At 39.7% G+C, this 26,310-nt stretch overlaps 3 protein-coding genes across 5 annotated transcripts; 2 read left to right on the top strand and 1 right to left on the bottom strand.

The window, feature by feature from the left end:
- Positions 1–7,537: 7,537 nt before the first annotated feature.
- Positions 7,538–8,185, bottom strand: LOC311049969 (eukaryotic translation initiation factor 4E-like; the record flags this gene model as incomplete). The annotated part of the gene is made up of 1 exon (XM_084063933.1): positions 7,538–8,185. The coding sequence occupies one exon, from the start codon at positions 8,183–8,185 to the stop codon at positions 7,538–7,540; it is 648 nt and encodes a 215-aa protein (XP_083920059.1).
- A 932-nt stretch (positions 8,186–9,117) lies between these two features.
- On the top strand, positions 9,118–18,984 carry LOC311050983 (protein FAM98B). Of its 2 annotated transcripts, XM_084065282.1 has the most exons (9): positions 9,118–9,310; positions 10,708–10,761; positions 10,932–11,038; positions 12,371–12,490; positions 14,054–14,313; positions 14,996–15,076; positions 15,631–15,747; positions 17,258–17,404; positions 18,549–18,984. In XM_084065282.1, the coding sequence occupies exons 1-9, from the start codon at positions 9,267–9,269 to the stop codon at positions 18,729–18,731; spliced, it is 1,113 nt and encodes a 370-aa protein (XP_083921408.1). In that variant the 5' UTR covers positions 9,118–9,266; the 3' UTR covers positions 18,732–18,984. The 2 variants fall into 2 exon arrangements, with proteins under 2 accessions (XP_083921408.1, XP_083921409.1); XM_084065283.1 differs by lacking the exon at positions 10,708–10,761.
- Positions 18,985–20,411: 1,427 nt separating this feature from the next.
- On the top strand, positions 20,412–25,992 carry chchd2 (coiled-coil-helix-coiled-coil-helix domain containing 2). Of its 2 annotated transcripts, XR_014601309.1 has the most exons (5): positions 20,412–20,589; positions 21,480–21,735; positions 23,166–23,388; positions 25,096–25,478; positions 25,850–25,992. XR_014601309.1 is itself a non-coding variant. In XM_084064533.1 (4 exons), the coding sequence occupies exons 1-4, from the start codon at positions 20,534–20,536 to the stop codon at positions 25,104–25,106; spliced, it is 546 nt and encodes a 181-aa protein (XP_083920659.1). In that variant the 5' UTR covers positions 20,412–20,533; the 3' UTR covers positions 25,107–25,992. The 2 variants fall into 2 exon arrangements, 1 of the variants encoding a protein (XP_083920659.1); XM_084064533.1 differs by having other exon boundaries at positions 25,096–25,992.
- The last annotated feature ends 318 nt before the right edge of the window (positions 25,993–26,310 follow it).

The raw sequence follows: 26,310 nt of genomic DNA, 5'->3' as shown, positions 1-26,310 counted from the left end.
ACGGCCCTACATCTACATTTACGTTCATATTTCAAATATAAAGTGCTTACCTCATGGCCACGGATGTTACAATTCACTTCGGGTGGGTGTAAGTATCCGTATATTCCAGATTGTTCATAAAAAAGCATTTTAATCTGATCGGTGGCCATTGTGTCATAGACTTACAATGTATCAGAGTGCAGTACACCTCCCAACCGATAGGGTCACGTAGTTGAACGAATAAGGAAATACGGAGAAAATGGCCACCAATCAAATTAAAATGCTTTTTATTGAACAATACAGACAATACGGGTATTTCTGAGTGCCCGAGTAGACTTGTAACATCCATGGCCATAGAGTAAGCACTTTATATTTAAAATCTGAACGTTTATGTAGATGTACAGGTTCTAAATGGAGAACGTGCAAAAAACAGGATTAAGTTCAGCCATGACGCTCGTGACGGACGAGCGTCGTGTGATACATGGCTAATAAAAACTGCACGTTTACGATACTAACAAGTTGGATAACATTTTAATTCCATAAACTAATTAAACTTACCTGTTATCTAGTAGAGTAGAAGCATGGAATCAAGCTGTTTGTAAATAAATGTTCGCTCAGCCGTCAGACGTTAGTTTCACTTTCTCCGCCTCTGTTCAAATTCTAATAAGCTCCGCCCTTAGCTGCGTGACGTAATGTCGCACTGTAGGTGTCACGGTGGTTCTCAACCTGTGGGTCGGGACCCCCAGGGGGATCCCCACATGATTGGGGAGTGGGGGGGGGGGGGGGGGGGGGGGGGTGGTGTCAGTGAAGTGACAATATAAGTAACCTTTTTAATACCTAAAATAATAATAATAATACAAATAAAATAATTACTGCATCAAAAGTAATCAACAAACTATACTAAAAAACTGGTCAAATGTTGGCCAAATTGCAAAATAATATAAGAAAGAGGCAAAATAGCCCATCAAGGCGTTGTTAGCTTGTTGATCGGGTATTTTCAAAATATTGATCTGTGGAACTGAGTCAATTAAAACTAAATACCTCAAATCCTACATTACAAGTACATATTATGGTTGGGGTCCCCAGTTCAAATATGATTATTTTGGGGGGTTGTGGCCTGAAAAGGTTGAGAACCACTGCTGTAAGTAACAGGATAGGTGGGCACAGCATGGGATATCTGCACACCTCAATGTAAAATTGGCTATTTTGTCCAAAATGTAAAATAAAGTATACATGATTAGAACATTCTTAAACATTCGACAATTAAGGTCTAATATTTCTATAATTGCTACAAATTGTTACAAAACCTGTATAGCAGTCATTTTGGGGTATAAACAAGAAGTTGAAGGATAAAACTACTAATGATGATAATAACTGATAATGATGATGATGTTCACATCATGTAAAACATTTTAAATTGTTGTGCCTCTAGAAGGCAGTGGAAAACAGAAAGGTCTTTAGTTGTGTTTTAAAATAAATAAGAGTGGCAGCATGCAGACCTAATTAAACAATATTGTCTTTATATTATATCTTCCACAATCCACAAACCAAAATCTACATTGGATGGAAATACGTACAATAATGAATTCATTTTCTTATATAACTTTGGACTGATATGCACATATTACCTTGCAAATAAAAAAGGGAGATATGAGCTATATATATAGGCATTATGTATGACATATATGCAAAAAGTCAAATACATATTAGCTATATATGTAGGCATTTATGACATATATGCAAATATATGAGCCTGATTGTGGCATATATGTGAACATATATGAGCTACATATAAGACATATATTCCCTATATATCAACATATATGCACATATATGAACCTGATTGTGGCATATATGTGAACATATATGAGCTATATATGAGACATATATTCCCTATATATCAACATATATGCACATATATGAACCTGAATATGACATATATGCAGCATATATTCTGCATATACCTGCCATATATTGGCATATATGTTCATATATTTCCTTTCCGTGTGGGCACTTTTAAAAAAAATAAGAAAATGTTATAGATTGCAGCTTTAAGGATTGTTCATGTCTAGTCACTGACAAGTGGATGGATCCATGGACTAAGAGACAGTAAATGAATAGTCTAGTTTAGGTTCAACTCGGCAGCTTTTCCGTTTCAGTTCTTAAGTGTTCCGAATGGATTGTTGTCTCTACAGGCTTGGTCTATAATGAAGAGGTGCCTTCATCTTAATGCCACAAAGAACATTCATCAGTTCTCCATTCAGCTAATCTGTAGACAATGTATATCTTTCAATCGAGGACAAGTTAACGTGAGGGTTTGGCTTTTTGTTAAGAGACCACTTTTGTAACCAATGCTCACAGTCGAGTCCACCTGCAAATAAGTCTGCTTTTGTTCATTTTCCTCTTTGTGTTTTCTTAGTTATAATTCAGCACGTGTCTTATATTTTGCTAGTTAGTATTTGTCCCGGTGTTAGTAGGAAATACACCACCTGACTCATCAGAAGGCTTCATCAAGCCACCGAGGCCAGTTCATTATTTGCTCATAACTATTGTATCATTTTTGTTGACCTAAAGGCCATTTAGTAGTTTGCTCCCACGCTGCCCCTTATTGCCACCATTGTGAAACAAAACATTATCTACACAATGATTGCACTTCGACTGTGACACAGGCACTGAACAACAAGCATAGGAAACCTTTTTCAAGACTTTCATCTAATTATAATTATGTGGAAACTTCAAGCACAGTTAGTTACTCATTCAGAAGACATGTAGTTTGTTTTGCCAAGCAAGCAGGTCTCATCAATAGACACCCCAGTTAGGATTTGGTCTTGGTGACCCATGAAGGTGGCATTACTGAGGCCCTAGTAAAAAGTGCACTTGACTTTTGTGTGTTACCGCGAAGGTAGGGACCATGCTAGCTGCCCTCCTTCCTATCCTCGTGCAGTGCTTAACAGCTTTGGGTTTTTGTTGATGTAAACGTTGGACCTCAGTCCAGTTTAAGTCTGGTCAGGTAGAAGCTCTGGGACTGTGCTCCTCCTCCATGCTGACTGACAGGCAGGCCAGTCCTGGTTGTGATGATGCTGTATCTACATTATTGGGCTTGCTGGGTTCTGCTGCTAAGGTCTATACAATGAATGTATCATTCTTCTACACAAACACCTGAATTGTGATGTTTGTTGACGATATTTCAATGCTCTGTCAGCTACATTTAACAGGTTTTTTTATTGTTTGTTTTTTATGTATACAACAAATGATGGACAGGGATGACGCGTAGATATATTATATGACCTCATACGGGAACACACAAGTTGGTTTTCGCTTTTTGGTTCGTTTTAATTTCAGCACTGGGAACAGAATCGAGTTGAACAATGACAGCATTTCAGGCTATGGTGAAACAAACAGGTCACATCTAGTTAACTGAACTGTTCCTCTTAGCATTGTGCTAAGAACAGGTTTACGGTCTGATGCCAAGAGCTCTGTCTAGACGGTCTCTTCTTTACATCCACTTTTTGCAGTTTCTATGTGTGGGAAGTTTCAGTAGCCGGCGAACAAGAACTAGCATTTCAGTTGTTTGGATGGTGGATAGACAGTGAATAATAGCCTCTTGTTTGGGGGGCTTTTTGGGCTCAATTGAACCACGCCACACCAGTGGCCCTTCTCCGTACTCATCTGTAATTATCCTATATATACATAAACAATATTATACGGAAAACATGCATAGTAGTTTCTTGTACTTAAGTATCTATACAATATACGGAATGGACAGACAAACTTAGTTACAGTAGCAACTCAACAGATTTATAATGGTTAATAGCAAATCTTTCATTGTACTCTATAATGGTTTTGTGTTACAGTACTACTATCGGCTTAGATTAAAAAAACTAACGTGCATCATTCTTTTTTGTATATTGATATCCAGTACCAATTTTTCTGTGCCTGTGATTGTTCCTTTGACAAAAATGGAGCGTTGCAGTTGCTTTTTTTCTTTCTTTTTATTTGTTTTACTTTCTGGAAAGGAACGGTATTTATGTAATTGAAAAATGTAATTGTATTAATGTGGTTGTGAACTTCTTGAAGTCAGCCATTTTTTTTGTTTTTGTTTCCTGATTGTTGTAGTGAATGTTTTTTTGTTTTGTTTTTTGTTTTCCTTTGTACATTTTTAACAGGGACTTTTAGACTGCTTACTTGATGTGGTATAAATTGAGTCTGGTTTGTGGAGACTGACCAGGAAATATGTGATCCCACCAAAATGTTGTTTTAATTTTGGATGCTCTCATGTCTCCCTGACCACCTCTCTCCTCCGAAGCTTTGGTTGTACTTCTCATGTACTGTTTTTTGTAGAAAGTGATAATGATAATGATCACAAGAACATTTAATTTATTTATTACGTTTTACCAATCTTGACTTTTACAAGTCATGGTTTCGGGAGAAGTTGAATGAGTACTTAACATATATTTTTATTTTCTAACTTCTTGTGTATAGAACTCTATATCAGCCTAAGATGGGATGTGGTGTCACACAGGCAGGGGACGGGGTGATGGGATGATGATGGATGATATGAAACAGGCTGTTTTTTCTTATGCCTTGAATAAACCTTTGTCTTATCAACTTCCTCCTGCTCTTCATAATAACAGTACTCATGATCGTGATGGTCGTATTTTTCTCCTGTTTATCAGTGTTTTCTCGATACACACATCAGATAAATGAAGGACACCACAAACGGTAACGAAAAACAAAACAAACCGCAAACTGCTTAAGGTTGAATGTATAATTAGGAAACAAAGTTGTACATAGATGTAAAAAGAAAAGTTTCTAATCATGTTTATTTTCTATGCACTTTTTTTATTTAAGTGATAGTTTCAATAATAAACATGTCTCCTTTACTCTTTACTCTGACTTGTGTGGTCTCTTTGTCTCTTTTACCTTTATTATTATGGAAAGTGTCAAAGTTAGAGGGTACAAAATATAGCCTACATTACATCACAGATAACAAGGGCCTTGTCCAAAGGCTTTGAAATACATTATTTACTCTTTAAGACCATCTAATTAAGTCAAATTCCTTAAAAGAAAAATGATGTAAGTGTTTTCTGTAAGGTCAGCATTATGGCACTATTGTTATCAGTTATTGCTTAAGTCCACGGGCTCCCTGGGGTGGGCATGTGTAACAAGCTTGTAAATTAACTGTGTTCTTGGTCTTGTATTTGTTGTTGGAATGGGCAGCATCTATAGCCTACTATAGCAGGGCATTCTCTTTTAGTAGACTAACTCCCTCTCTCTCTCAGTTCTGTTCTATGCAACTCAATTCAATTCAGCGAGGCTTTATTGTTATGGGAAATATTGGCAAAGGAAGTGTGAAATAAAAACAAATACAATTGTAAATGTAGGCTATACTACAGAACTTAAAACTAATTTAAATTGTGCACAAATGAAAATATTTTCTTTTGCTGTTATGGAAAATGAGGAATAAAGGAAGGAATAAATACATGCTGTAGTATAGATACTGTAGATAGATGTGTTAACAACCAAATAATATAACAATAATATCCTTACAATAATTCCAAACCTCTGTCACCAAAACCTGTGTGTCACCAAAACCCCTGTTCTGCCCGGTTCTCCTCAGTGGCTGGAGCAATTGATCAGAATTTGCACATGGACATTGGCTAGGAGTAAACAAGCTAATGAATGAGCTAACCTGGCCTAATGGTGGACCAGTAATTCTACACAGAGCTATGTGACACAAACCCATAACTGTCTCATCAAAGTCTCAGCAACATGCAGTCACTTTCCTCATACCAATATCAAATATCTCCATTATGCAATTATAAAGTACAAAATATACATTGTATTTATCCATTTATCCATTAGTAATGGATAAATGTTCCTTCAACATTTAACACACAATTTGACATTGTTGGTGGTTGGTAATGAATATGGTATTTGGAAGGGGTCCTTGGGGCCAAAAAGGTTTGGGACTATTGCTGTACAGCACAGCACATAACCCAAAGTCTGTAAGTACTTTGACTGCACACATCCCCGAGTATGGACCAGTAATGATAATACTGTCCGGCATAAAAATAAGAAAAATCAAAAATAAGAAATTAGAATAATATAATACAGGTAAAAAAAACACTTCAGCAGACAAACGAAAGTTGGCAATAGTACAGATAAAAGCACCAGAGCAGCAGTAGGAAATGTGCAGAATATGGGGGATTTAGTGTCTAATATGTATTTAGTCAAAGTAACAGTGTGAGCAGAAACTATTAACAGATTGAATGCAGTTTTGTTTTGTTTTTATATATGTATATACAAAATCATTCAAATCTGTCAATCACAGGGCCCTTAGCGCAGATGCTGATTGGCTCTTCCACTTTTTGATTTCTGCAAAACGCCCACCCAGCACTTGGGGTCAGATCGGTCTAGAAGACACATGATAACGTGAATTCATGCAACCGGGATGGTTTACCAGGCTAGGCTCTGCATGACGACCTCAAGGAAAAAGGGTTTTCCAGAGTTTGAATCCATTACTGGGGTGGTGATTGTTTGTCCTTCAGAAACCCTCTTGCCCTGCTCAAGCACCTGCTGTTATACGTGTTCTGCAGAGACAGGAGGGTGCTGCCGACAAAAGGGTGCTGGTGCATTCGGCCGACCGCACCTGCTTCTTCAGGGCTCATTTGGGGTGCTTGTAATATGTGGGAACTATATGTCCCTGTCTCTGTCTTTTTCTCTCTCTCTTGGCTCTTTCGTCACGGTCACTTTGTATTTCCATGTGTATTATGTTCCCTCGTCTACTTATCTTAGTTCTTAGTGCTCCTGTCTGCCCCAGCTGTATCTTCTGGTTTGTGATCACCCCTCCTCGTGTCTTGTTCCCTGGTCAGTAGTCCTTGTTGGGCCATTGCTGCTGAGGTGAAGTCGTCTTAAGGTCCGGGCCACTGTTACCAATAGCAGAATACCAAACCACTAGTGTAAAGGGGAACTCCCCCTTGGCCGGGGGAGATATTAGGCTTTTGGTCATCAGGCAGAGGCTCTCTGAGCCACTCTGCAGACCCTCCATGGTTGGTTGATGAATCGGATTAAGAGGGTCAGGCCTAATCTATACTCTGCGAAAAAGACCTAAATTAGCTTGAAAATTACAACATAATACAAACTAAGCTTAAAGACCCCACCAAAGACACCAAGCCAAAGTAGCATAGTTATAAATAAAATTGTGTTAAGTAAAAAATGGTTACAAAAGTCATGAAAGATAAGCTGTAGTTTTTCTGCTAATGACTGTGGGGGGTGTCCACTAAAAATAATTATTAGTGACTCTGATGACATCACTGAAACTTACCCGAGCGTGTCATCAGGTGAGGTGTTTATCCCCACCCAGAAAAACTGCTCTCAGCAGGAAATGCCCAAAACAGGGCATGTCTTGTCTATGCATTCTCATTATACTCTAGTAACACTCATCTTTTCAACAAAAAAAGTAAAAAAGACACTACAGTAGCTGACCACAACAAAAAAGTATTTTTTGGTTTCAACATCAGTAGGCTATTGGTGATGTTGAAACCAACGGGGTTGTTCAAACGGTGTACATGTTCTTGGTGGTGGAGCCATTCTTGCAGGCGGTGTCGCCATGTGACTGGTAGCTGAGCAAAGCTTTGCCAGAGAGGCTCAGACGCTCTTTGTAATGTTGCCCTATCGCCATGATGGCTTCCCTGTTTTGGCAGTTGCTGGTCCATATGGCGATTTTATCGCCTTTGTGTCGAATGTTGATCACAGCTCCGCACACGTCGTAGCTCGCCTCGTCAAACGACTCTCCGACCAAACACAGCAGCGTCTCCATCCAGTAGCGGTCGAGGTCGTTTATTCTCTGCTGTTTGCCGAGGGTCATCAGCCATCGACCTCCCTGTTTGTTCCCGGGGTCCTCCCACATGGGTTTGATTCCGTCCTTAAATAAGCAATAGTCGCAGCCAAAGCCCAGTTTGCTGGGGCTCTGAATGTGGTTGTATAATGCCCAGAAGTCTTCCACTGTGTCAAACGTGGAGATGAGACGCAAGTTATCTTCCCAGCTTTTAGCCTTGTCGTTTTTGAAGTACCACAGGGCCCATCTGTTTTGCAAAGGGTGTTTGACATGTTGCTTGGAACCTGCAACCACTGGGGCCGCCACCACACAGGTGTCCGTTTGGGGTTCTTCAATGTCGGCTGCTTTCGGCTCCAATGTCGCCATCTTGACAGCCAGAAAGTCTCTGTGATCTAACTGACCTCGGTAATTGGAAGGAAGCCGTCTCTCAGTGGCGGTGAATGGTACGATTGTAAGACCAGGTACCTTTAGCTGCAGTTACCTCACGTGCTACTACGTGTGTCTGGGAATCGGAGTCGACGCCACGTGCATATCTCCATCTGGGAATCTCTGACATCATCGATATGACATAATTAAATCCAAATATGGAGCACATGACTCCATATCTGGGAAAGACTGATCAGTGAATGGGTGAAAGGTCGTCAACGGTGGATCTGACATTATGATGCCACAAAAAATGTTTGTTGATTGTCTTCCTTGGCCTACTGGCAGTGTGCACAGGATTCTTATTGGTGTTGTGGTTTGCGAGGTTAGCCATGCACACACAGACAGACATCTTATTCATCATTATTTTTGGGGCATTTTAAGCCTTTATTTTAAAGAGACTGTTGATCCGACCGATATGCCCATATGGGCATTTATGAAGATGAAATCTCTGTGTGCGTGCGTGTGGGTATCGTGTGGGGTTAGAAATGTTTGACGTACAGTTTTAAGTCAGGACTATATACTTTGTCGCATAGTATCCTAGAGGATATTTCCGTTATAAAATAATAATATTAAAGATAATGATAATTGTTATTATTTTATTATTATTAGGCTATTATTATTCTTTATTTATCATTATTATTTTTAAGGTTCTTGAAAATATTCCCCTATAACGACATGCCCAAAATAGGGGCGTCAGGTTGAAAGTGATCAAACATACGCAATGAACGCAACAGGTGTTGGTGTTTCCTTGGCTTTCTTGAACGCACCCCAGTGACCCCACCCATATGATGACGTCACTATCACGTGCCCTCTGATATAGGGCTAAAACTTCCGGATATGCATTTTGTAAACAAACATGGTTGGCTGGTGCAACCTCATGTCTATGCAACACACCATAGATAAGTAATTATAATACATTTATGTCTATGCAACACACCATAGATAAATAATTATAATAATACATTTATGTCTAGATGCAACAATTAACACACCAGACAACTGAAGAAGAAACGCTGCCAGAATGAAGAGAAGTTTAAGGACCATTCGTGCACTGAAGGCTTTAGGGTGAGTGATGTTTTGTTGCTGTTGATAACGTTAGTTTACTGTTCATTAATACCGAAACTAGCTGATCTACAGCTTGTAGATCTGCTATTTTTGGCTAAAGTTCTCCTCAGAATAGGAATCCTAGGGTTCAAGTGGTTAATGTAAAACAATTACGGAACCCCCCTCCCCCCCCACACACACACACACACACACACACATATTAACAATTGTGTTGCAAATTAAACTTTTTCATAGATTTTATAGATAGATTCATAGACTTGTTTGACAGCATTGATTGATTGATTGATGATTGATGTACTTTATTTAGTAAGACATGAGAACAACATGGAAGTACAAATTCACAATACAAGGTCTACTAAACTCGAAGGCTCATAAAGCACTAAGCTTGTTTAAAATGAGATCCCCACGCACACAAATCATGATGACATATAAAAGACAGACAGAGCATTATCATCAGTGTATGTTGGATTCATGTTAATGTGTATTTTCAGACATTTAACCACTTAAACCCTCAATACTTAGTAAACTTGACCTTTAAAGGACGACTTCACCACTTTTCAACATATCTTCATACAATAGGTCCTCACTAATGCTCATGATAAAATGGTACACTTTTTTTCTAATCAGTCTGTGTCTCAGAGGAGGGCTGTAGACAGTTCAGAAACCTGTCTACCAGTGACATCATCGATGGGGAATCCAAGCTAATAGAAACTGCAGGCTTTGTATTCCTGGAAAGTTGCAATGCAATAATAGATCCCATTGTTCTTGCCTTAATAAAAATCTGAATAAAAAATTGTAATCTTTTTGGGGGAAAAAATTCTGCCTAACGATGATGTCACTGGTAGACGGGTTTCTGGACTGTCCACAGCCCTCCTATGAGACACAGACCAAGTAGAAAAAAATGGTATCATTTTATCAAGAGCATTAGTGAGGACCTATTATATGAAGATAGGTTGAAAAGTGGTGAAGTCGTCCTTTAACTCTGTACTCTGTACTGCTCTTTTTCCCTCTACACCAAACCACTTTGCCGTAAATGGGTTTAAGTGATTAATGTAAAAAAATAATAACGATGTCCTACCACACAAAGATTTGGCCACCCCCTGTAGTAACTCTGAGGGGACCCCCTGTTGAAGACCCCTGCCCTATCTATCCACTCTCTGGTCATTACTTTCTATGGCCGGTGCACGTAGTTTCTAACCCTTGAAAAATTAAATGCATGCATTTCCTTTTGAGAAAATGTAGCCTGTCTGCATGTTTGAGATTTATGTTTGAAGATATTACAATTTAACAATTTAATTTAACATCTATGTTAATCATTAACCCTGGTGCCCGTATTTTGGGGCAAATATTCAAAATGTTTAATTTAGCTTTTTCTTTAAAAATATCTGCGAGAATAGAAGATCTACAAGCTCGCAGTATGTCACGAATAATCTCTCAAGAACAGATCCATCGTAAGTAAAAAAACAGCAGAGGGCGCTGTTTTTCCTTTTTATTTGGTGTTGGGTTCCCAGATTGGTCACGATGTGATGCATTGTGAGCTTGTCTGTTTCTGGTTTTGTTTGTGTTTTTTCTTTATAAATCAAACCCGTAGTTTTTTCTTGTTTATCATTTTTTTCTTCAGGTACCAGAATAGTGCTTGTGTAAGAGAATGTCAGTGTGATGAGCTGCCTTGTCCACTGCTCACCTGGTTGGTGACAGAGCTGTGGACCACCTGTCCTGAACTACAAGGTGAGACAAGTGATGACATTTCATTACAGAACCTGCGGTCCACAGACTTGGATCTCCTCTCTATCCCCCAAACTAGCAAGCAAACCTTTGGTGACAGAGCCTTCGGTGTGGAAGCGGTGTGGAACTCTCTCCCAATGGATATTTGCCTCCATGCTCCAACTCTGGACTCTTAAGCACATCAAGGCTGCTTTGAAAAGACTCAAGGTGAATTGTCAAAACACAAAAAGTGCCCGCACACACTGTTATAACAAAAGTGCAACAATTTATTTTAGGACGCAGAGTAAAAATGACCAACGTTTCGGCAAACAAATGCAAAAAGTAATATTATTATTATTGCTCTGAGGCACCATATTTAAGTGTCACTTGCATGTTGCTCTGTATACCCTGAAGAAGGCATTTGTTTGCCGAAACGTTGGTCATTTTTACTCTGCGTCCTAAAATAAATTGTTGTTTTGTTTTGTTTTGTTATAACTGTGTGTGCGGCCACTTTTTGTCTTTTGACAATTCACCTTGAGATTTTTCTGCCGTGAGCCAGCACCACTACAAGGACCTGGTGTGCGTAGCATCTTTGTGCATACTGCTTTGAAAAGACACCTATTCTCTCAGGCTCAAGGCAAATAGTTGTTTTGTTTTGTTTATTTGTTGGTTGTTAATTGTTTTTGATGTAAAGCGTCTGTGGGTTCATAAAAGGCACTATATAAATTCAAGCTATTATTATTATTATTATTATTATTATTTATTATTAGTTAATACAAAATACATGAATCTAGAAAGAGGAAGACTCTGTGCCAGATGTAGCTACTAGATCATTTCCATCTGTGGTCCCTGAACAGGTGAACAAAAACCATAAACACAATGTAAAACCTTTCATCTCCACTAGAATACCAACAACCTACACACACACACACACACACACACACACACACACACACACACACACACACACACACACACACACACCCACTCACACTCACACTCACACTCACACTCACACTCACACTCACACTCACTCACACTCACACACACACACACACAAATTATTTAATGGGTGTCAAAGTGAACACAAGGTATTTGCATTTGCTGATCATTTAGATAGAATAAGCAGGAGAAGGGAATGAAGAGAAGTGAATGTAACATTTTATAATTGTGCTTAATCCCGTAACGTAATCCCGCAAATACAAGTATCAAAATATTACATAGACTACATACTATATAAAGTTATAACGGGTCATCAGCTGTCAGTCAGTGTCAAATGTATCAGTTTCACCTTGGGTTAATGTGAATGTTAAATTGTAAATTTACTGTGATTCTTCTGGCCTGTTGTCTTTTTAGGCAGGAGAGGTGACGTTGTGCTGATGGGAGAGCTGAGGGATTCGTTAGAGAAGCTGTTCTGTCCCGTCACTCTGCTGAGCGCAGACGTCCCGGGGCCTGTCCTTTTCAACCAAGTCTCCGGTGAGATATAATGCCACAGGCATGTGTCAGTGGAGTCACGTTTAAACATAATGATTGATATGCTTTCTCAAACATAATCTCATTTATATCGTTGCTGTTGGGCAGAAACCATATTTTAACTTTTTGGTGTTTTTTCCCCGTAAATTAACGCCCTACTTGATCATACTACAGCGTCACACAAAAGTAACAACATTAGCAGATCCACAAGCTCGAAAAGCTTGAGCTTGTAGATCTGCTACTTTTGCTATTTTAAAATTTGAATCCTGAAAAGTAACAGTTTTGGACATTAGAGGTTTCCACCCGACAGAGAACATATTCTTGGCAAGACAACGGTGAAGTTATATTCTTAATGGTTGGCCTCTCTGTCATTCAGAAACCTTTTGTTTGTCCATTCAAAGCTGTTACTTTTCAGAAAATGGAAAAAATAATCTGTGTTCCAATGGATCCAATTAAGCTATTTAGTCACAAGTTCTTGTCAATACTTTTCATTGGTTCCATATTTATAAAACCCACACATACTGCACACTTGACCACTTTCACTTTCAACATTTCAAAAGTAGAGAAAATAGCAGATCTACAAGCTCACAGCACGTGGCATGGTGACACATTGTCATCATCATCATCATCATCAGCATTTATTTAACTCACAACCATGTTCACATGGTATGGAGCACAGATATCATAAATCCTACAATACATAACAATTTTCATACAGACGTAGCAAAGGCAAGCATTATTTGAGGAAGAAGGTTTTTCCCAATTTATGAATAACCTTTGGCTTATCAGATTGCAGTAATAAAATTAATTTCAGCGTAGCTGGGTGAGTTATATAATACTTTGGCAGGTATTTTTGTCTAAAATTCATAATGTATTTTTGCACTCAAACATAACGTGAAACTCACCTCCAACTTGATGTCATTACATAAATTGCATAACCTCTGGCTTCTTTCCAGCCCTTTATATCTGCCAGTAACCTTTGGTATTCTTGTGTTGTTCACCCTGAAATTACAAATGGCCTGTCTGTTCTTCTGGTTTTCACACAACAGATATTTTCCCAACTTAAACTCTTGTTTGTACTCAACATAAATGTCACATGATGTCATATTATTAAGTTCACTTTGCCACTTTTGCACAAACTGATCTTTCAACCTTTGTTCGACAGTTTGTTTCAAGCAGTCAATGTTATTACATTTCTGAGTCAGCCAAATGTAAGACATACCAGTCGTCCAGCATATGCTTCACTTGTGATGATTGTGAGTTTGTAGATTTTAGCTATTTTTGCTACTTTTGGAAGACACTCTTGTATGACGAAGTAGGGCATTCATTTACCAGAAAACATGCAAATATGGAGACGCAACGTTTCTGCCCGACAGCAACGATATATTTAAAAAATAGATCTACAAGGATCACAATGTAAATTTGATGATGAAGTCTAAAATAAAATACATAAAAAGATGAACTCTGAAGATGCAAGGCGTCTGCCTGCTTTTCACTGAAATACAATATAACTGAAATATAGCATAGATTCCTGAAATAATTGCATTATTGTATTATTTCTTTTAGAGTTCCTTGTATCTGAGTTGCAAGCAGCACACATACTCGGATATAAGGCGTTGCACCCCGAGGATCAGACCGTCAAAGAAGAAGAGGCTCAGAAAGATCAGAGGGTGGATGATCCCCGTGACGACAGCACTGAGGATGAGGACGGTGATGATGAAGACACATCTTCTACAAGGAAGGAGCAGACTCGGGCAGAAGTAACACTGTTGATTCAAGACCTCCACCTGGACGCTGCTTCTCAGTTCACGCATATCATCCATGAGGTGAGATTTATCCGGGAACGCATCTCTGTCATTTTAGATTTCTTTGGCTATTCAAAAAGAGCAGATATACAAGCTCATAGCGTGGGTGCGGGTGCCGCGCTATGAGCTTGTAGATCTGCCATTTTTGAAAAATCATGAAGATTTGTGCAAATCTTTACAAATGTCTTCTAAATCCAAACAGTTTTTTGAAAAAACCTATGTTATATCAGTGGTTCTCAAACTTTTTCATGTAAAAAATTATATGTTTTTGGCCCTGATCCCCATCAATATATGTTGTTCTAGGGACCCCCCAGAAGCAAAGAGTTAAAAATGTTGTTTAAAAAAATATATGTATTCAAAGATTTCAAAAATAGCAGATCTACAAGCTCCTATGAGCTTGTAGATCTGCTATTTTTGAGTAGCCAAAGTATAAAATAATGGTTATAGCTCAAATCTAAAATGACACAAATGCGTTCCCGGATTCAATGGGTTAATTTACTTTCAGTTCAGTGGTTCTCAATCTTTTTCATGTCAAGGACCCCCCACAAAGTAACATAGTGCCTTGTATCCCGCCCCCCTACGTCATTATAAAGCACTGTACCTAATACATTTCTAACTCATGTAAATAATACCTTTACGTAATATAAAGTGGCAAAATTATAGCATGAAATTGAGAGACTAATGAAGCCACATTTGAAAACAGGTTGAGTCCAAGCTGAGCCTCTTACCATGTGGGGAGGTGGCAGAGCCTCTTCTGCACAGCAGTCTCAGCTCAACACAGTGGGTATGTTATGTACTGTATGTTGTGGTCAGGACACATGTGTTTTGGTGTGTTGCAGTGTTGATGTTGACAGCAAATTTTGATGTAGTTTTAGTCACAGTCTTTTGAATAACATTCTGTATAGTTTTAGTCCTATTTTAGTCATCTGAAATGTTTTACTTTTAGTCTAGTTTTAGTCGACTAAATATCATAAGGTTTTAGTCGACTAAATCTACAGTTGATTTAGTCGACAACTTTTTTTTTTGGCGGGCCGTGATGGCATCGAAATGATTTTCACTTAGCTGCATGCCGAAAATAGCCGATCTACAAGCTCACAACTATTTTCGGATCTCTTCTCCACTAGTCCCTTCCTAACATTTTAGCCTAGTTTTTATTTGTTGACGAAATATATAGTTGACAGTATATTTTTTGTTTTAGTCATCATAGCTTAGTTTTTATTTAGTTTAGTCAGGGAAAAAAGGTTGTCGACTAACATTTTTCGTCATAGTTTTAGGCGACGAAATCAACACTGGTTTGTGGTGCACATTTCTAAATCTGTTTCTTATCCATCTCTTTAGAGGCAGATTGAGAAGTTAAACCAAGCTCTGTTAGAGGATTATCAGTGTCGGCGGCAGATGATGATCAAACGTTTTGAAGTTACACTGCAGTCCTTTGCATGGGGAGACAAACAGAAGGTAGGCCTCTCACTGTGCTTAGAGTAACACTGAATGGCTGACCTTTATGAAGCATTCCAACCACATTGGGTACATTCATAAAGAGATGATTTTGTTTCAGGCGCTCAGGTGGCGCAGTGGTTAAAGTGCCTGCCCACCACCACGGAGGTTGTGGGTTCAAATCCACGTGGTGCATCCGGCTTTGCCGAGTGTCCACACGAACACAATTGGCCCGTGTTCTGGGGAGGGAAGCCGGGCGGGGAGGAGGGTGATAATTGTTACTGCATGTATTCCTACGGGCTGGGGCGGCACCTGTCAGCAGGGTCGAGAGGTCGAGTAGGACGAAGTTTCTACGTCGCCGTGGGGGCGCCTCACCGGCAGGTGAGTCAGTAGGATACAACAGCAGTGACGACACAGAAATATGTGTGGGCACTGGGGAGGAATCAATTGGCATAACGATTAAATTGGGGAGAAAAAGGGGTAAAAAAACAAGAAAGATGATTTGTTTCTGGAAAGAGTCGAGGCCATGTGTCTTCTTCCATGTCACAACACTAAAAGGATAGTTATTTATCTTTTTTTTCAAGTTTGTGTCATTTTAAAAGAACTGAGTTAAATTAATCTAAAGGCCCTAAATAAGGGGTGTGTGTGTATGTGTGTGTGTGTGTGTGTGTGTGTGTGTGTGTGTGTGTGTAACCCGTTGTAACTACAATCGTCAATGTAGTCGGTGCAGTGGATGCATTTGCAATTTCTGTGGACTATGTAGCTTGCATACAAGAAGACACTTCTCACCGGTGGAATCTACCAACAGCCGACGCTACCTAACGGCCCCTCCCTCCCATGAACAGCTACCGGGGAGAGAGGCAATAGACCCGGTGGCCTTCCAGTGGTATGTCAGTCCGCTGTCGGAATAGCAATGGGTGGACTTCCAGACCCATGAGAACAACTACAGAGAGCGCTTTAACACCAAGCAGCAGTGCAAGACTAAGCAGTTTGTTTCCTCTGGTGATCCAGCCAAGGACATTATACCCACGGACTGTTTGTTGGAGGGTTTCGACAACTTGGGATGCCCAAAGACCAGGCAGAAAGGCTGGCCAGGTATTGTGCCATCTCTGCTGCCACATGTGGCGGAGCCGCCGCTACTTGGAGTGCTGAATGACATGCGTGTTGTATCATGAGGACATATCCATGAGTTTGTGAATGTAACCTTTACTGCACCTAAAATATTTGTGTCCCTGTATGCTTTCCCTGTGTGTGGACATAAATAAATTGTTAAACTGTGTGTGTGTGTGTGTGTGTGTGTGTGTGTGTGTGTGTGTGTGTGTGTGTGTGTGTGTGTGTGTGTGTGTGTGTGTGTGTGTGTGTGTGTGTGTGTGTGTGTGTGTGTGTGTGTGTGTGTGTGTGTGTGTGTGTGTGTGTGAGTGAGTGAGTGAGAGATACATGGAAGCTGCTGTTGGTATACATGGAATCTTCAAAAAAGGTTTTTAATAGCATATTTGGTGGTCTGTTTAGCAACATTGTCATGTATCCATAGGAACGCAGTGAGGCGCTTGCATCAGTGCCTCCCATCGCATCCCTGTCTCTCTCCTCCAAAGTCTCCCTGCCTCTCCTCCTGGCAGCCAGAGAGGACCAGTCTTATATTATGCCAGTGAAGGCTGGACCAAGCACTGCAGTCCACAAGGTATAGTCCTTAACACACACACACACACACACACACACACACACACACACACACACACACACACACACACACACACACACACACACACACACACACACACACACACACACATTTCGTCGACTAAAACTATGATGAAAAATGTTCGTCGACTATCCCTTTTTCACTGATAAAAACTAAATAAAAACTAAGCTATGTTAAAGGTGTAGTGAAATGAAAAATATGTTTTTCACACTTTTAGAGCATATCCGTGGTCATCATATGGGCATACCTACCAATAGATGCAAAAAAAAATGAAAAAAAACAATTTTTGTGTATTTTTACATCTAAAGTCCCTAAAAAGCCAATCTTAATTACTTCCTGTAAACGAAAACGTGCTGCGTGATGACATAACACAGCCTTCATGAAAATAAATGAATCTTGATTACATGCACCTGTTTGATTCCCATAGCTGCACGTTCTTCAAACACAGCTGATTTTAATTACAGAGATACTCCGTTTTGAATCTCATTGAAGATGAGTGTATTACTCATTTTAAACTTCATCTGCACCCTAAAATATGTATCTGAAAACATTATAGGTTAGAAATAAGCCAGGTAGTAGCAAACGTGCTTCACTGGCCGTCTCTCTCTCACTTGTAAACAAACACTAGCCGTGTGCCGCACGGCTGAAGTGATTGAGATCCAACGTCCCATAGCCTGAAGGGATGGGACCTTCTGATTGGTTTAGAGTCGTTGAGTCGACGTTTCAGGCTGAACCTTCAAAATAAAATGACCGAAAATGTCACTTCAGTGCTTCTTTAAACTATGACTAAATATATTGAACATTTTGTCAACAAATGAGAACTAGACTAAAATGTTAGGGAGGGACTAGTGGAGAAGAGATCCAGTAGAACTAAGACAAGTCATCATGGGTGCGCGTGGGTGTCACAGATCGAAAATAGTTGATCTACCAGAAAATCATCTATTCCATCATGGCCCGCCCAAAAAAAAAAAGATGAACAGATTTTATTAAACATTCTATGACTAAAACTAAATCAAACTTTGCTATCAAAATCAACACTGACACACGCATTGTGAGCTTGTAGATTGGCTATTTTTGCCATTTGTTGTATGAGTTTTGTAAACAAATGTAACCCTGTGTGCAGGTGTTGATGGGCAGTGTACCGGACAGAGGAGGACGTCCGGGGGAAATCGAGCCACCCATGCCAGTCTGGGGAGGTCGCAATAAAGGAACCCGATCAGCACGAGGAGGCGGACGGAATCAGCAACAACAACGAAAGAAAGAAAGGACGAGGAAAGGGAAAAGAGAGTCTAAATCTCCAGAGTAATTTGTTCATGACTTTGATTTCATTTTGCACTTATTCATTTAAATTACTGTTTGAAAACCAAATGGGAAATAAAGCATACAGGTCATTTCAAATGTAGAATTCTAATTTGGGTGTATAATCTTTAGTTTATAAGCAAATGTACACACTTAAAGATGTGCAATCATTTATAATATACAATATTTTGCTATACATGCCAATTTTTTTTATTTTATTGAATGAAATTAACAGTGAGCATTTGAAAATAAAGAATATATAAAAATAAAGAAGTTGGCTTAATAATATTATGTCTTGGCTATAGAGCACCGAAGTCCTGACGTCACTGCCAGTAGAGGGCGCTTTCCGCAGGTACATGGCTTTACTTTTTGTATTGATATCCTCATTGGGGAATCTTAGATATCGCTTCATATAAGAACTGTGTTCCAAAAATAAACACACCACCGGACCTGGCTTTTGTTGTTCCCCCGAACATAGCAACCAGGAAGCTACGCTAGGGGAACGATGAACACGTGTTCACACGCACACGTGATAATAGTTATTGTCCATGACGGAGGTGCGCCGTATGTATATATGTATATGTGTAAATTATTTTGGTGTGATTAATTACCCCACACCAATCGCAAGATTCGCAATGCACATACATTTGTGCTTCCCAAAGGAAGTTTTCTAATGTTCAGTCCAGTAATCATTTCGGTCCCCGTCGCGGACAGAGAATGTTACCCGTGTGCAGCTCGTGGAGATACTTTACTAAACCCACGTTTTCTGTCAGAAATTTCAAATGGATATGAAACTAGAGGACAATATCTGACTCTCGCAGTAAATTAATCATTGTACTAAGTACTTTTACTTCTACTCCACTACATCTCAGAGGAAAACATACTCACTTCAGCTCTATATACATTTCGGCCATTTGAAAATAGCCGATCTACAAGCTAACAATGCGTCGCTATGCAACGCATTGTGAGCTTGTAGATCTACTATTATCAAAAGATTTTTATACATTTGAAAACTTGTGAAATGGGACCTTCTGCACAATGAGTACTTTATACTTTTGGTACTTTAAGTACATTTTCATGCCAATACTTTTGTACTTTGTAAAAAATCCTCTTAAATGTGCAGCAGATATGTTCTGCTGTTGTATCCTACTCACTCCTGCCAGTGAGGAGCCCCCACCAGGAGGACGTAAAGCCTCCGTCATACTCCTCTCGCCCAACACTCCCTGCTGACAGACTCTGCCCCCAGCTTGTAGGAGTACGCGCAATGACCATTATCACCCTCCCCGCCCAAATTGTGTTCATGTAGACGCTGTACTGTACAGCGTCTACATGAACACAATTTGGTACGGCTTTGTACAGCCTGTACAAAGCCGGATGCACCACGTGGATTCGAACCCACAACCTCCGTGGTGGTGGGTAGGGACTTTACCACTGCACCAACCTAGCGCCTACATACTTCTGTACTTTTAATCAAGTAGATTTTGAATTCTGGACTTTTACTTGTAACAGACTATTTCTACATTGCAGTATTGATACTTTTACTTTAGTAAAACAAGTCTTAGCCATTCTAGGGCTACATTAGTAATGTGGTGAAGGAACGAATCTTCTGGGTTTTTAGGACTACAACAAACACTGGGGGAGGACTACAAACCGTCGTACCGGAACTCGTCCATGAAACAAATGACGCAACGTGCAGAAGGTTCCGGATTAAGCGAAGGTCGTAATCAAACGCAGCTTGGTGTCTGAGGACAGAAGACAGTAAATACTTATAATTTCTGTATAACTTTATATTAATAAACTATCTTAAAGATGCCCAGAGGAAGCAGAAGTCGCGGTTCCAGGATGCCGCCTCCGGCAGCCATGAGGTAAAATTATTAACTGTCCTCTTTAATATTGTGTGGGGCTAGCATTGATGCTAGCTAAGAATAGCACGTTACTGTATACAACTCAATCAAATAATGTCATGGTTTGCTTATTTGGAAGTTAATAACTATAAAATAACACAAAGGACTATAAGCTGAACTGCCATTGGCCCTGAATGGAGTTGAATAATCATTTAAGTTTAGAGGTGTGATTAGTTACTTATCTGCTGATGTAACAACAGATCAAGAGCTGACATGAGTCCAAGTGAGATAAACAGAAGCTTATGGAAGCTGTTTTGGAATCTTATTTCCCTGAGTAGAAAGTAACTATAGTTATCAAAGATAACTCACACCAGATAACTAAAATGCCCTACAAAGTCTATCTACTGTTGTATTTACATAATTTACTTATTTGTCTCAAGCCTGGATTTGACCTCAGCCTTCTTGATTTTGGGAGATAAACAATTACCTTGAACATAATTGATTGACTGAATACTTTATTTGTCAGAAATGTGTATAGCACGTGGTACAGTCAGACATTAAAGCTAAAAGGATAACACGTATCCTTTACTGAGTACTGAGGACTTGTTTATATTGTGGTCCTGACATGTATTCAATTCATCAACTTGGCATACAAAATTAACACAATGTCATCAACAAATGAATACAAACACTGTACAATTATTGCAATATCACTGACTCATATTAGTTATATACTGATAACGGGTGATGGGGGTCAGTTGCCTAATAAGTATGAATTTGGAGGTCCTTGTCATGAAAATGTTTTAGAACCATGGACTTCGTTACACCCGTGTGTAGTGTTGTGTAGCACATGCATACCTGTGGTATAGGTCTGATGATAACTGTCCTGTTACTTGTGTTCTTTATTGTAGCCGGCCACCACCTCCACCCATGGCCAGGGCAGCACCTCCCTCTTATGCCCCTGCTCCAGCCCATGCCCCTCCGTCAGCCATGGCTGCCCCGGCTGCAGCTCCCAGAGCGCCAGGCATGTTTGCCCAGATGGCAGCTACAGCTGGTGGAGTGGCAATAGGCTCTACCGTGGGGCACGTCATCGGCCATGCATTGACTGGAGGCGGCGGAGGAGGAGGGGGAAATTCTGAGGCTGCCAGGCCTGATGTCACCTACCAGGTAAATGAAGGCACTTGTTTTGGAATGGCTTTGTAATCGTATACATGCAGACTCACTCCCAATTTTCCACCGTAATCTGAAGACTCACCTCTTCAGACTCCACTTCAGACCGTAGTGTAGCACTTTCCCTACCCTTATGCAAAGGTTAAAATGCAATTTAGATAGCATGTTATGTAGACATATGCCAGGTTCATTTGTTGACCTGGCATCCTATAGTTTGTATAGTTTCAATGTACATAATGTATGTATATTCTTCTTTTATAATGTTTAGACTGATGATAGGTCCTTGCTTTATCTATGATCCTAGATTACTGAAGCACTACACTGTCTATGCATTTGATGTAGTACCTTGTGTTTACCTCGCCTACTGTAATTCGCTCTAGATTAAGTCTGCTAAATGATTCATCATGTTCCTGGCTGACACATAGTGAGTAGGTCATCAACGACTCATAATGATTCCAAGGCTCAGCTCTGTCTTATCTATATAGACATCACAGAGCTGCACGATTTGTGTTAAACAATTGTTTTGCTGGTGGGAAAAACGTAGTGAACTTTGATCTCTTGAGAGAGCCCAGTTATGTTATTGTCACTGTTATTTATTTATTACTTAATTTCTCTTCAGAATTTGAGCTCTAGCTCCGCCATACTTTACCTTGAAGCTTTGTTCAAATTGTCTGTCTCCTTCGGGAATAGACTGGGACTTGCTGAATTCTTTTGAAATGTTTAACACATTTTAAATGTTTAACTTGGTAAAACATTTATTTAGGCTTAACCAGGTCATGTGCGCTGCAACAATACACATGGATTAAAGTTCTCAGTCTGGATTCCAAAGAAGCCATCATGGAAGCATGTTGTGCACCAAAAATAGCAGATCTACAAGCTCACAGTGCTGTGAACTTGTAGATCTGCAATTTTTGGTTATGAGTTATTTTAAGATTAAAGAGTATTTGAAGTGGTCAAACTAGCAATATAATACTAGCAACATGTTTATGGAAGCATCTTTCATAAACATGAATGATGTATTTCATAAAAGCTAAGGTTAAAGCCTCAAACTGTGATTTGTTCAACTGGTTGGCTGTATGTAGAACAGTAGGGACATCATTTTATATATTGTACTTAGTTTAGGAAACAGCGCTAGTGTGGGAGGGGGGCTCCTTTTAACAAATCACATATTGGGACTTGGCCTAACAAAATGGTTCAGTTTTTACATGGAACATTCTTTGTCAGATGTGAAGAGATCAAGCCTGCACTGTTTGTCCACAAACATTTACCACAGCATCTGCAGCATTTACTATGTATGCACTCAGCTACAGCCACCCCAATCACAGTGTGCTCAATCATGATTCTGATAGTTGTGTAAAACATCACTCACTGAAAGACATTTACATATTTATAGATTGACGTGAATTATTATGTCCTTTGTCTGTTAGGAGGCCCAGCCACAGTACCAGCAGCAGCCACAGTACCAGCAGCAGTACCAGCCCCAGCCCGCGTACCAACAGCCGCAGTCCATGTACCAGCAGGAGCCGGCCCCCCAGCAGGGGGCGTGCTCCTATGAGCTCAAGCAGTTCATTGAGTGTGCTCAGACACAAAGTGACTACAAACTGTGCGAGGGCTTCAGTGAGGTGCTCAAACAGTGCAAGTTTTCAAATGGTAAGTCAGGATGCCCTCCGGTGGTTCACCCAGTAAGAGTGCATAGTATACCACATAAAATAGGGCTTTAGTCCTTCCTGTAGCTTAAACTGGTTTGAATCTGACCCGAGGCTGTTTGGTGCGTGTCATCTAGAGACGGGAATCTTCTGCTATCTCACGATTCGATTCCGATTCTTGAGGTCACGACTAATTCTTTCTACTCAAACCGATTCTCGATTCAAAAATAGATTCTCATTTTTAAATGATTCCCAATCAGTTGTATCTATTTTAATTCACAACAGTCATATTGTTGTCATATGGACTTAAACAACTAAGTGTAAGCTAGTTATTCCCAACAGCTCAAACAGAATCATATAATACCAGAGAGGGTTGCTGGTAAAAATGATTGGCTTTGATGGTATCTTAGATTAGGTGTAGTTCTATTTCATGCAGAAACACAACATAATTGCCTTGGCCCTTGATGCAAGTGCTTGATGCAAGTAGCATTAACGAGAATCAGCTGGGCTATTGTTGGAAATTGTGAATCGATTCTGAATCGTTGATAATAAGAATCGCCATTTTTACATTAATCCATTTTTTTACAAAATCCCTAATGTCATGCCCTCTCTCCTGCCCTCCATGTCTCTCCTCTATTAAATAGAGCAGAAATGCAAGAATATCCAATATTACTGCCGCGGTTCGTTGCTGTGTTGAGTTATGCAGTTGTCTTTGTGATTAAATATAGTGCTATGGTATTGGATATGTGATGAACATAATATTTCCTGGGCATGCGTCATAGCACTCTGTGCCCAACCTCAGGCAACCACAAATGCAGAATATTTACTTTCTAAGTCTACATTTTAATGTATTCTACAGTAGTATTGTGCCATCATTAAATAAGGATGATCTGTAGTAGTATTTAGTCACCTGTTTGTCTTATCGGGATGAGTTTGAACCCTGCACTCAAGCCCAGTCCAGACCATAGCACGTAAACCTATTATATATTACCATATTCTAGGCTATAGCCTACCTTTTGTATATGAAATGAATAGCTATACGCTCTCCTTTCCTTTCTCCCGTTCGCTCGCTCTATTTTTCTCTCCCTTTTGGCAGTATGTGCATGCTTTAAAAAAAGAAACAGACTGATGCTAGAGAGTGGGGGAGAGAGAGAGCATTTAATAAAAGCAGAATAGTGTGAGCAACGTGTTTGTGATAAGAAATGCGTTGCAACTTTTTTGTCTGCAAATGGACAAGTTGAATCACTTGCGACGCAATGAGCCGGCATGCGCCGACCTGCAACGGGCAACGGTTTTGTTGAGTTACCTGCAAATCTTTGTTGTGGACCAATGACTGGTGATGCAACAACTTGCAACTGCAACCACTTGCAACAGAATCCCCAAACTGCACTGAGCTGCGACAGGGAAATTCTCTGCAACGTATTGCAACAGTTTAGTTGCGTCGCAAATCGTAGGTGTGGACTGTGGCTTTATTTGATGTAGTCAAGAGTTTTGCGATACCTTGGGTGGTCATAGACCATATTCACACGGCGGCCATGTTTCTATGAAGTCAATGAAAGTAGCCACCCCGGGTGGCGGCACTTTCAATGTTAAAATCCAATAATCCAATATTACACTAATACCTCTGAAGCTAAAGTTATTACCGTAATTAAATTAGGCAGTGTGGTATGAAGTTGAATAACTTTTCTTTTTAATCGTGTTCCTTCAACAGGCCTGTCATGAGGCGGAGACCAAGACCTGGCCAATGCTGAACGCACACTGAATCTGCAACATAACAAACATAAAGAATAATTTAATTCTAATTCTCAAAGTTAAATAAACGTGCTTTATTGGAACAGTTGATGTTATAGTGTTGATCATCAAACAACAACAGTACACTCATTTCTCAGAATGCTGCAGAACCTGTAATAATAGTCTATACATAATGTTTATATATTTTAGTTTGTTGTTTAGTTTGGAATGGCTTTGCTTCAGTGTATTGATCGGCTTGAGTAGTTTAGCTTGATCTATATTATAAAATCCTAACTCGCAGTGTTCAAATGGAACCAAATTGATCCCTAAGGGTCCGTTTGGTTCCATTTGTACACTCTCTGAGTTACAGTGCTGTTAGTCTCGCGTGGCCAGACTGTTGCCTCCCACAATTTTCAAATGTTTCCGGTCATACAGTCTGGGACTCGAAAGGTCTGATCATGATTAGTATATAAACCGGATGTGAAACTTCCTCCCCACTTACGTTTCGTCTTTACAGTCACGCAAATTTATCCTAATATAAATACAAATCATCTAAGTATATTTAGCTTGCTGGTTAGCATAAATGGAAATTTAAAAAAAAAATGTAAAGATATTTTAAAATATATTTTCGTGAACGGAAGAAGTGCCAGCTTCCTCAATCGGATTTCGGGAGTTGTAGTTCCAGACTCTATATAGCATTCAGAGATTGTGGAATAGTTGTCTGGCTACGCGAGACTACAGTCCTGTTAGTTCTCAAGGACCCCAGTTTTAGATCCACTGATCTACTGTATCCCTGCTAAAACATGGTTGCAAAACCGCAATTCACTTGTAACAAGTATATATGGTTCAAATAAAGCACTTGGATTGTTCAATCATACTGTGGACTTCTTTCATGTCTGTCACCGGCCACTGTCTGCTGAGGTGGAAAGTAAGTACATTTACTTGAGTACATTTTTAAGGTACTTGAGTTTGTCAGTCTTTCAATACTTTATACTTTTCTTTAGCCACTTTTTACTCCTATTATATTCTGGCTATTCAAAAATAGATCTACAAGCTCACAATGCATCCTTACACATGGTGAGCTAGATCTGCTATTTTTTTTAAATGTTGGTACATTTTTGGGCGGAAATGGCTTAATAGGAGTGCTTTTGGTACTATTTTCATGCCAATACTTTTGTATGCTACTTTTTCTCAA

The sequence above is a fragment of the Gymnoscopelus microlampas genome (assembly GCF_963454915.1).
Source record: "Gymnoscopelus microlampas genome assembly, chromosome: 8".
Classification (NCBI taxonomy): Eukaryota; Metazoa; Chordata; class Actinopteri; order Myctophiformes; family Myctophidae; genus Gymnoscopelus; species Gymnoscopelus microlampas.
The sequence above is the reverse complement of the archived record's forward strand: the minus strand, read 5'-3'. Positions and strand labels throughout refer to the sequence as shown.

What these genes read in the sequence shown, in the direction of transcription:
- chchd2 (XM_084064533.1), top strand. Translation starts at nt 20,534, where the DNA reads ATGCCCAGAGGAAGCAGAAGTCGCGGTTCCAGGATGCCGCCTCCGGCA. An exon ending in CCGCCTCCGGCAGCCATGAG is followed by an intron (nt 20,590 to 21,479) that starts GTAAAATTATTA and finishes TCTTTATTGTAG; the next exon opens with CCGGCCACCACCTCCACCCA. An exon ending in GGCCTGATGTCACCTACCAG is followed by an intron (nt 21,736 to 23,165) that starts GTAAATGAAGGC and finishes TTTGTCTGTTAG; the next exon opens with GAGGCCCAGCCACAGTACCA.
- LOC311050983 (XM_084065282.1), top strand. Translation starts at nt 9,267, where the DNA reads ATGAAGAGAAGTTTAAGGACCATTCGTGCACTGAAGGCTTTAGG. An exon ending in TCACGCATATCATCCATGAG is followed by an intron (nt 14,314 to 14,995) that starts GTGAGATTTATC and finishes ATTTGAAAACAG; the next exon opens with GTTGAGTCCAAGCTGAGCCT. An exon ending in CATGGGGAGACAAACAGAAG is followed by an intron (nt 15,748 to 17,257) that starts GTAGGCCTCTCA and finishes ATGTATCCATAG; the next exon opens with GAACGCAGTGAGGCGCTTGC.